Source organism: Nymphalis io, chromosome 18 (assembly GCF_905147045.1).
Source record: "Nymphalis io chromosome 18, ilAglIoxx1.1, whole genome shotgun sequence".
NCBI lineage: Eukaryota > Metazoa > Arthropoda > Insecta > Lepidoptera > Nymphalidae > Nymphalis > Nymphalis io.
In genome coordinates, this window is record NC_065905.1 from 5301459 (window position 1) to 5313313 (window position 11855).

Genomic DNA, 11855 nt, shown 5'->3' on the forward strand with positions numbered 1-11855 from the left:
CTCATTCGTGGGCATGTTGCACATTTCTCAGATATGCACCGATATGTTACAACATTACTCACTCAACTATCGCATTGTATGGAATTAATTATTATCACAAGTAACAATAGAGAAATACAAATTTACAAATTCCAGTGCAGATAGTGAGGTATTGAAATTTGTCTACGACCATTTGAAGTAGGTTAAAATAACTGTTACGGAAGTTCTATCAGTAAGGCGTCGATCGTAACATTTAGTATTTTACTTAACCCGTCAATACTGCGTCATGTATAACATGCACTAGCATAAAAATAATAATATTACGATAAAATTACTTTTATTACGATTATAAATATTTTCTTCGTTCTTAAAAATGAATAATTGGTTTATTTTTTTTTTATCCGTGTGGAGTTTGCGAGTACCATTTTGTTTATGCTTTGACGTCTTAAGTACATAACCGATCATCGTGAAACTTTGCATACACGTTTTTAGGGGTACAAGGACATAGAACACTATTAAATCTCTTCCCCTTACACGTGGCTTATTATTAATATGATAAACATTAGTATGTTAGTAAAGTTATTATTTAACCTTAATGTTTTTACTTATAACTTATTAGTTGTTTTAGTTATCGATAGTTATAGAAAAATTGCAATTGTTCTTTGCAAAATTTAATTTATTTTTAAAATGGATTCGATCAACTACTGTTTTATTACGTCTTTAAAAAATAGTCTTTAAATTTCTCCTAGTTTTTTTCAATGGTTAAAAGGGTGTTATTGTAGACAAAGTACCTTTATGTAAATTAAGAACAATTAATGCTAGAATGTGACTGTTCACAGTTTTTACTATTTGCTTATTTAAGTTTAGGCAACATCTATGACAGATTGTGTTCGAAAACGAAATAAAAATATGAAATTATCAGTTATCTTACTGGTGCTGTTAAATCTCTCAGGAATTTATTGTGAAGGTTTCAATATATGTATTTAAAATGATTTTAGATACTCTATTATATATCATGTTTATTATTATAAGCTATATTGTTTTTTTTTTACAGATAAACAAAGTTTTGGATTGGATTTTTTGTCTGTTAACGATGACTACGTAAATGTATTCCAGACAATTCCTACATTATTTCAATATATGCTGAATTTACTGCAAGAGAAACCTGAAATATTAGAACGTAATGATATAACAACATTCACAGAAGATAATGTTGATGACGATGAAGTTTATTTGAGCAAAGAAGATAATTTAAAAAGAGAATTGGAAGAGAGTGATTCTGTCGGTGCCCAAAATCGTATATTTTATCTCACACCGGACGAAGTCATGGAACGAATGTTATTTGTTGAACGGAAATTGGAAGACTACAATAGAAAAAATAGAAACTAATGTATATATTCTAAATAAATCAATATTACCTTACATGTATTTTATTTTAAAAGTGTCTGTCATCATTGAAACAGTGAGTATACTGGTGCTTTGTGCAAGCTCGTCTGGGTAGGTACCGCCACTCATCAGATATTATACCGCAAAACATCAGTACTTGGTATTTTTGTGTTCCGGTTTGAAGGGTGAGTGTGTGTTATTACAGGCACAAGGGACATAACATCTTAGTTTCCAAGGTTGGTGGCGCATTGGTGATGTAAGCGATGGTTAACATTTCTTAAAATGTCAATGTCTATGGGCGTTGACCACTTATCATCAGGTGGCCCATAAGCTCGTCCGCCTTCCTATTCTATAAAAAAAGCTATAAATCTTGCAAACACATTACAAATAAAAAAAGAGTAAAAACTCAATTCCTAAGGTATTTTATTTCATAAAATTCATTGTTTTTGTGAGACAGATTTAATATTTATTTGTTATCTTTCTGACATAACACACCGATTATTATCAAAATGAGTAGAAGGCTATATATTTCACAGACATTTATGGAAAATTTTGCTAACTCGGACATTATAAAGTCGATCAAATCATCATTTACGACTATAGTTTCAAATAATTTTAATTTAATAAAGACAAACAAATGTTACGATCCATAATATATTATAAGTATTATAAAATGAAAGAAGTTTTGTGTGTTTGACTGTTATTAAGAATACTACATTTTTAAGAAGTTATTTTCTTTTTTTATAGTACAGGTAGGATGACGAGCACATGGGCCACCTGATGGTAAGTGATCACCTAAGCCCATAGACATTGGCATTGTAACAAATGTTAACCATCGCTTACATCGCCAATGCACCACCAACCTTGAGAACTAAGATGTTATGTCCATTTTCTTCAATACTACTTACGAATTTAAGTAACAACGCGAAGGAGAGGAGTAGCAACCATAGCAACCAGTACTGTATTTAATTAATGATATCCACTTCGTTATGTACTCAATATTTACATGGAACATGTTTGCTCTACGCCTAGTGTATTTTGCTTTGTTTAAGGATTTTGCTTACGTAGGGCACATATTATTTTGACAAACGAACGTATAATAATAATATACTGGGACATTATTCACACACGGCCATCTGATCCCAAATTAAGCACTTACTTTTCTTTTGTAAATACATACTTATACAGATAATTACACCCAGACTCAGGACAAACAGACATGTTCATGCACACAAATGTCTGTCTTGGGTGGGAATCGAACCTACAATCTTCGGCGTGAAAGGCAAGGAATGACAGTGAATGAATAAGTACCGATGCAAAGAATAGCAATAACTTGGACCAATGATTTTGCTCTTATATAAATTTAAAGCGTATAAAGTGTTCGATATTTGTGAAAAAGAACTAATATTTTCTTGTAGTTTTTTAGGATGGTGAAATTAATATGATAATAAATATGATTACGCTTAAACAGATTGTTTATTCTTAAAGAAAGAATATTAGTAAAGCCTTCTTACTTAATTTTTTTAAGTTACTTAAGTCCTTTTAGTATAGGCATTTTCTATAGTAAGCAGATCCACTTTCCCACTGAGCACTCTGGGCACGTGCCCTGCCATCAATAGAGGCCCTCTAGTTCCTGCCAGATCACCAAACGATAACCGATATTTATTACTGAAAAAAATATGTCACGGTCTTAGGCCCCAATATACTAATGTGCCCAGGGACTCCAATAGGTTAAAGACGACCCTGATACTAAGAAAACATTACTGAATGCAAGAATGTGTTTATTATGTAGTTTCTAGCGCATTTGTATTAGTTTTTAAAGTGACGTGAAATTAAATACAACTTATAACGATAAGTGGTCTTTAAGTTTAACCTAATATTCAAATGTACTGATAACAATGGTATGAGGAAATAATTATAAATGTGTCTTTTCCTTTTCTCCATTTTCATTTTTGTTGGACTCGGTTCAACATGTCTCATTTGCTATTAATTCTTATTGTATGCATCAGTCTGCGCGTTATACCAGCAATGACTACCGAAATTATCGAAGATTCACAATCTACAACTTTAAAAAAGTTTTTGGATAACAAGTTATCATTATTAAGAGTGAAACTTGGCGAACTCAACGAACTAAACGAAGACACGTTACCCAGGAGAATTCATAATTATGCTGAAAATAAATTCAATAATATTTTGCAGCTTAACAAAAAAGGAATAGATAAAGGGGTCATGTCAGAAAAGCAGCATCATGATGGTTTTAAAATAAACAGTATTAAAGTCAAAAGGCAAAGTCCTGACTCACAGACTAATATGATGATTGGTACATTTCAAGCAATAATGCGACCCATGAGTTTGCCTGTTAATCAAGAGAATACGGAACAAGCGCGAAATACGACTGAACAGTAGAGCTGAATAGCTCTTAAAGAATTTTAAGAACCAACTCGAAACTTACTCCGCAACACGATCGAGAAATGTCAGAAAGTGATAAACGGCCTTTACTATAAAATATCACATTTACAGGATACATGCATTAAAATAGCGTATTATCGGGATTTAATATTTAACGAGTGAATTACGAAGTGAGCTCTATCAGAATAGCACTGCAGGACTCGCATTTAATAGATTATGTCATTATATATTTTAGTTTACTTGCCGTTATAATGTATGGAAAATGCTATTAAGTAGTATTAAGAATATATTGTGTGCTTAATATAGTTGATAAATGAAAAGTAAAATTAATTATTAAATAATTTTATAAATTTAACAAATTATCACAAAGTATCAAATAAATACTATTTTTATAAATAAGGAAATTGTTATCTAAAATATGAAATATTTCGATCTTCTCGTTAACTCAAGGCTAGCTCTAGCCCCTATCGGTCTATCTCTCTCAATATTTATATACGATTTTGATGTTAGAACTGACGACCGTTAAATATCATTTTTGTCATTAGCAATATGGTTTGACATTAGATAAACATTTCACTTGTCATGTCATATGCAGTGTTTATTTAAGCGCTGTTCGCGTTACAATTAAATAATGCATACATATTACTGTTTTTCTTTGATTTATTAACAAATATAGGAATCAAATTTCAAGTTTTATATTTATTTTAAAATCGCTATCGTTAAGTTTTGACCTTTACACGTTGCATGACACTTCACCGTCCTTAAAATATTGCAGTGATTCGTAATTAATATCGATTTGTATACATTTTTAGTTGAAAATCTTTAAGTGAAATCCATTTTTCAAACTATTTCACGCATTTTTGAAGAACCTTGAAGGCTTTCCAAATATCAACTTTTATGCTACGAGTCAAGACAGGTACTAATGAGTTTCTACTTTGATTTGTAGTAAAAGTGCTATCAAATAATCGTTATACCACTTGCTTTTTAACAATTATTTAGCAAAGCTTATTTGTTAGGTTGAATTTACCCTTAGCTTTCTCATCGCCGGCCCTGAGTTAGAGCAAGAGGAGCGATCGCTCTAGGCGTCAAGTAGCAAGTGTCGCGAAAATGTCAAAAACACTTACCATAAGCGTTGTTTGATTTTTATAAATGTGATAATTAATACTTATATAATATCAAATGAAAAGCAATTTATGTGAAGTGATAGCGTCGAGAAAAGGTCGCTGAAAGACAATCTCGCTGTACCCTGATCAAGGGTCAGGGCCTGTGCTAAGTATTCTATTACATTATTACAATTATTCAATCATTTAACCTGTCCTAATAGTACTTAATAGTGATTGGTTACATTAGAATAATGTTGCTTTTACTACTTGGTTTAATATTAAACTGTAATTGTTAGCTTAGCCTAGAAAACTGTAATGATTAATCTGTATTTTGCTTCACTCATAGATATGAAGAAATCTGAAAAATATCCAGTGGGAGGTGCATTAGCGTTAGTCCTTCGTATGTCACGTTTTGCGGGAGTTGCACCGGTTACTTTCACGCCAAAAGGCATCCGTCTTTCTCGTCCTTTGACCTTTTATAGTTACTTTCTCGTCACAGCTATCAGTAAGTTTATAACATATCATGTGATTGTAATATATATAAGCTTTTTAACCTATTAGGTATTTATCTTAAAACTTTACACTTAAACACGAAAAATAGTAAATGTAATTTTGAAAATATACTACATATTTTTTTTTTGTTTGAATATGATTTTTATTTGCAGGTTGTGTTGTTCTCACTGGATTTGCGTTGGATCTTTTAACAGAATCAAAGCGCTCGGTGCGCGTGCGCACACCTACCTCCCAGATGATATGGGTGGCAAATTTTTCAATAGTAATTCTCATTACGTGTGTTACCGCATACAGAGCACCGGCTCGTTTCTTATGCATTATCAATTGCTTGAAAAAAATTCAAAAGGTTTACTACTTTCTAGATTTTAAAAACACTAATAGCTTTATTTTAATTTATGGTAAGTGGTCACCATCGTTCCAAATATTGGCACTGCAACGCATATAATACACTTACACCGCTAATAAGCAACCAATCGTAGGAAATAAGTGGTTTTGAACCTCGTGCCTGAATGGGTTGAACCCATGGTTGGTATTTTACAGCTGATAGTATAAGAAATTGTTTGAACCACAATGAACCACATACCAACGAGTAGACCTATTGCTATAAACTTGACAACTGAATACTCAATAATTATAACTTAAGATCATTTTCAACATTTTGATGAACCCACAAATGGACGATATTTATTGTAATTTGTGATATCTATTAAATTATATAAATGAAAAAAAAATGAATTCACCGGACACATACTGAAAATAGTAACAATTATTATTATTACCATAATTTGTTTAGGTTAAAAGAATTGTAAGTGGTGTAAATAACTCAAATTTGACTGAAAACTTCAAAATTGTAATGGTTTTGTTAAGCTGTGTTGGCTTGGTGTTCCTAATATTTTTCGATATTTATGGCTACGTGACGGAAGCACTTACATATGGCAGAGAAGGTGACATGTTTTAGTATTTTGATTATATTACTTATGTTTGCTTTCAATATCACGTTCATCATTAAAGGCACCCTTGGGAACAGCTTCTTCTTCTTCATGGCTTTAAAGAAAAACTCATATACTAAATAATTTTGCTATACTTTGTAACATATGCGTAATTATTTGAAAAATACAAATGTTCTGCATAATTATTGTTATTTTTGATTCTTTCAGTACGAACATTACTTCTTTACTCGTTTCTATATTATGAGTACTTTATTGTGCTATTGGTTCATTTACAATTCATATTAACAGCGCAGAAAGTACTTTCAGCTCTGCGATCGGTTAATGATGAATTGCAGCAGCTGACGATCACCTTTGAGCCTAAACGTATGATTACATGTATCATATAAAATAATTTGGTTTTAATTTGTTACTTCAAAATTATTTTCATTTTAAAATTTAAATTTTTATAATTTAACTTGTAATGTACAATAATTTGATAATATTAGAGTTCAAGGTAAATATTAGAAATATCGTAAATGTTATTTTATCACTAAAACGACCCCGACTATTACTATCATAATTATATGTTTTATTTTTCAGGTAATAAATGTTATAGCCATTTTGGAAATGTATTTAAGACGAACTCTGACAATTACGGTTTACAAGAAAATTCAACCGTATCAAACAAAGTTATAAATTATGTAATAGATTCTTTATCTGTTAAGGAAAAGCTTAGTAAGTCATATTTTAGATATTTAGTTTTTTTTATGCCACCACTGTCGCAGAGGTTAATTGATATTGATTTCATACTATAAGTCTTGCATTGATTTCATGCTATCCTTTCTAATCATTAATGGGGGAAAGCGATGGAAATATTAATAAACTTATCAAATTAATTTGGCTTACAGATTGTGTACTTTAGAATTGACAGCAATTAATAATATGTTGGCTTTTAAAAGTACCGCCTGTTGGTAATAATCACCTTCGCCTAATAGACATTAGTGTTTTGAAAAATATTAACCACTCCTTATATCGCCAATGCGCCACCAACCTTGGGAACTAAGATGTTATGTCCCTTGTGAGTGTACTTAGCCTGGCTCATTCGTCCTTCAAACCGGAACACAACAATACTAAGAAGCCATACTAACAAGTTATGTGTATGACATAGATGTTTTTTCAGATGATAAGAAGTCTCTTTGTGGAAATAATAGGACAGTACGTGATTTATCCAACGCATATGCCGAAGTCTGTGACATTTTGAGACATATCGATGAGAGTCACGGCTTAATACTACTTTTGATTCTAATCGCTTTCTTTATGCAACTAATAATAACACCATATTATCTGATAACAACTCTTTGTGAGTGTATTCTATATTTCAATAAATTAGTAAATTTAAAAAGTTTCTTAACTTAGAGTAGAATGTGAACATGTTATTGCAAGGCTTTTTTAAAACAAAAACTAATATACTTATTTTAAATATTTTATGTATATTATACTTAGTAACAGAATAATATTTTTTTCATAATAATGAAAAAAGATACTAGAAGATAATTTCACTAATAAATAATGTATTGATTTACGTTCTTAATAACGTAATTGCGGCAACATTATGACGTCACAAAAATGTCAGCCATTTGTGGTACGATTTGTAAAGATGTATATAATTTCATTTTTATACATTTTAATTAATACATAACTAGCAACGCAGCACAATTCTTCGTCTTTAAATTTGGGCGCACTAAAAGTGAATTTTCCGAAATTCAAATTTCAATGTGGGGGTTGCTATACAATTTAATTTGCTGTATAACATAATTTTATTGCATTTAATGTTAGCATCAATTTTCAATCTTGAAAAAAATACCCAAAAATATTAATAATTCTATTTCATTTCATATGGGGATTTCTTATTAATTTAAGGTGTTATTATTATTTCTTTAGATACGTCCATGAGTCAAATAAATAATATTCTGCTTCAAGTATGCTGGTGCATATATCATATGGTCAGCATGCTCATGGTCGTGGAACCGTGCTACCAAACTCAAAAAGAGGTACCTACATACATATGCAATAAAATAATTGTGTCTGTTTTGTTTTTTATTTTATTTATAATTATATCATTATTAAAAAAAAACTTTAGCTTATACCGTTATAAAAGTCTTAGTCTTATAATTTTCAATTCTTGTTACGATTCTCAGATGGATAAGACTCAGGTGCTCGTTTTGTACCTGCTGAGGTGCGTTTCCTCTACCGACCCATTGTTTGTAGACGTTGATATTTTCTGCAAGCAGTTACATCTTGATCGGCCAAGCTATACCCCGCTTGGAATGTGCACGATTTCAAGACCGCTCATTGTTACGGTAAGAATGTTTAATTTATATTTTCTCTTGGTTATTACTAATCGTTTTTCTTCGCATTGCTATGTTCCAGTTTAACGGATCAATGAGACAGTGTTACTATAGGTACAAGGGTAATCCTAATTGTCTTGGTTGACTATGGTTAATATTTATTAATATTACTGGTGGTAGGGCTTTGTGCAAGCTCGTCTGGGTAGGTACCACCCACTCATCAGATATTCTACCGCAAAACAGCAATACTTGATATTGTTGTGTTTCGGTTTGAAGGGTGAGTGAGTCAGTGTAATTACGGGCACAAGGGACATAAAATCTTAGTTCCCAAGGTTGGTGGCGCATTGGCTATAAGCGATGGTTGACATTTCTTACAATGCCAATGTCTAAGGGCGTTTGGTGACCACTTACCATCAGGTGGCCCATACGCTCGTCCACCTTCCTATTCTATAAAAAAAAAAAAATTATTTACTTAGGCACACAAAACATAATGTAACCGGAACATACAGAAAAATTAGGAAACTAATTAGTTTTAATCAAAATTACATTCCAAAACGTGTGTACATGGCTCATAAAATAATGTAGATACAGTCAGTTGCTTGTGTAATAAAATTAATAAAATTCATGCCATTATCAGTTATTGAATCCAGTCCAATCCAATTGGCAATCCAGCCGGAGATCGCGCTGGACGAACTCTAAATGCTGTCTGGAGCATGGGAGTGTTGTTATTATTCATTTTAATGCGCGGCGGTGATAGCTTATTAGCCTGTAGTCAGAACAACAGATTAATTAGTTATCCATTAGACTATCGAGGCAGTCATTGTATTTTGCAATTCGAACTGCATACAGCTGTTTGTTATTTTAGTAGACCCATGATATTTAAGATGTTCTTTCCATTTCAGATAATCGGCGCCGTGATGACATATCTTGTTATTATTTTTCAACTACGCTCTTACGAGTCCGACAGCAAAGATCAATTATAGAGATATTTTTTTCCATTTGCGTCGATACTATTTTCATTGTTATCATTTAATTACTTAGTTGATGATATCTTTCACTGTATTTATGTAAGTGTAAAGCGATATACGCTTTCATTTAAATTAAATAAATTTAAAATCGGTGAAGTGAATATTATATAAAATAATATTATTTTTATTATTTATCTTAACCTTACCAGCTCATTTTCAGATCATAATTACGTAATTAATTTATTAAAGTAAAACTTTGGATTTTGCAATTTGACCTTTACCGATTGTTTGTATGTAATTTTTAAAATCAAGTATTTTATTTTATACCTATTACAGTTTATTTCCGTTTGGTGAGGTAGTAAGGTTCAGTTTAACTTGTGCCGGCTGATCAATGAGAGAAACACGTCTTTCCTTCGTAAATGTATATTGGCAACTAACTTAATCGTAAAACAGAATCACCACCGTTTATAAAGAAATACCTAGAATTCATCATAAAAATTAATGTAATTAAAATAAAAAGGGGTCCTACCTCAGGGGTACAATCGGCTTCGGAAAGGTGGAGACTTCGAATTGAATGTATTTGTGATTCGAGAGAGTTTTCACCCCTTTTTCTGCTCTCCAGTTACTTAGTAGGGCTTTGTGCAAGCGCGTCTGGGTAAGTACTACCCACCCATCACATATTCTATAGCAAACCAGCAATACTTCACATTGTCGTGTTCCAGTTAAAACAGGCTCTGGGGACATGACATCTTAGTTCCCAAGGTTGGTGGAAAGTTGATGATATAAGATGAGTTTAATATTTCCTACAGCGACAATGTCTATGGGTGGTGGTTACCATTTACCATCAGGCCTATTTGTCCGTCCGCCTACCTATATTATAAAAAAAGATACTAACTCTGTATGCTGCGGCTGGGATGGGGTGAGTACGTCCATCACATAAGCCTCTGATGATGGATGCAAGTGTGAATATCCCAATGTTGAGCAGAGAAATACTTAGGCAGAATTTGTATTTGATTAATACATTTTTATAAAATTGTCGTGAATGGATTGGTTTATTATGTTACTAGTCTTCGTGTATCTATCATATTTTACATTATATGGTTTTTATTTCAAAGCGTAATAAAACCATTCGCGTCGTAATCTAAATATACACGTATAATATGTTGTGTATATATTTTTTATTATAAAAGTATGAAATTTATAAAAAGGAACGAATTAAAGGTGAATTTCGATTGTATACCCAACTAGGTTTATATAATTATGTAAGTAAGTAAGTAACATTTGTCAATTACGTCAGAAGTGGTTCAAAATCAAAGGATCTCTAAAAATAATGTATATACAGTAATCATAAAAAAATCGATCGGTGTATACAGAGCAAAACAAACTAGTAAATGGAGACGTGGGAACGAAACGACTGCGTCATGAGCGGCGCTTTGCCGCTAGTACTGAGGGCGTCACGCTGGACCGGCGTCGCACCGCTCAGCTTTACACGCCTTAGGAATGGCAGCTATAGAGTCAGTACCTCGACGCCTATATTCATAGCGAGCTGTACCTGTCTCATGATTTGCCGTAAGTTGGAATTATTATATTACCTTGTTAGACAGGTCAATATTAATATCAAATATTGTGTTAATTATACCCAAGCTAGCCCTTCCGGGGGTGTGACGGGATCGCTTAGGCATTGAGTTGTCCTGACGGTTGACCCACCTAGGGTCAGGGTCAGGAAGAAGAGGGAGTTTCTAGGGATATAGAACCCCTAGCCCGCTTGCGGTGGGGGAGAAGGTGCGCATAGCGTCAACGCCTCCTCCCTGGTCTTCTTCAGCGGATCGGGTCAGCAGAGGCATTTTCCTCACACTGCCGCTCCGCATTCTCAATCGACACGACACTCTTGCAGAAGGAGAACATCTTTATTTAGAAAAAAATTGTTTTACTGTATAATTGTGCAGATTTACAATGTAACGTACGCAAGTACGTTGACGTACAACGGTGACGTACGCAAGTACCATTAAGTGGTCCATTTTTCAAACTTAATTAAATTTTAAATAAAAGGTTGTATAGAAATCAAAACGTTTTTAAGGATAGATTTTATCTAAGCACTAATGATATAATAATACAATTTTATATTAAACAATAATTATTGTCTTATATTATAGTAGTTATCAGGAGGTTGTATTTGCAGGTGTTATTTTATTCGGGATATTAATATACAGCATAAATAGT

General features: G+C 32.5%; 2 protein-coding genes across 2 annotated transcripts; both read left to right on the plus strand.

The window, feature by feature from the left end:
- The first annotated feature begins 5645 nt into the window (after window positions 1-5645).
- LOC126775672 (uncharacterized) lies at window positions 5646-7735 on the plus strand. Its single transcript, XM_050497735.1, has 5 exons — window positions 5646-5736; window positions 6184-6334; window positions 6548-6703; window positions 6920-7054; window positions 7500-7735. Exons 2-5 carry the CDS (start codon window positions 6244-6246, stop codon window positions 7733-7735), a joined length of 618 nt encoding a protein of 205 aa, XP_050353692.1. The 5' UTR covers window positions 5646-5736; window positions 6184-6243.
- Window positions 7736-7966: 231 nt separating this feature from the next.
- LOC126775629 (gustatory receptor for sugar taste 43a-like) lies at window positions 7967-9661 on the plus strand. Its single transcript, XM_050497684.1, has 4 exons — window positions 7967-8094; window positions 8261-8370; window positions 8518-8679; window positions 9570-9661. Exons 2-4 carry the CDS (start codon window positions 8269-8271, stop codon window positions 9648-9650), a joined length of 345 nt encoding a protein of 114 aa, XP_050353641.1. The 5' UTR covers window positions 7967-8094; window positions 8261-8268; the 3' UTR covers window positions 9651-9661.
- The last annotated feature ends 2194 nt before the right edge of the window (window positions 9662-11855 follow it).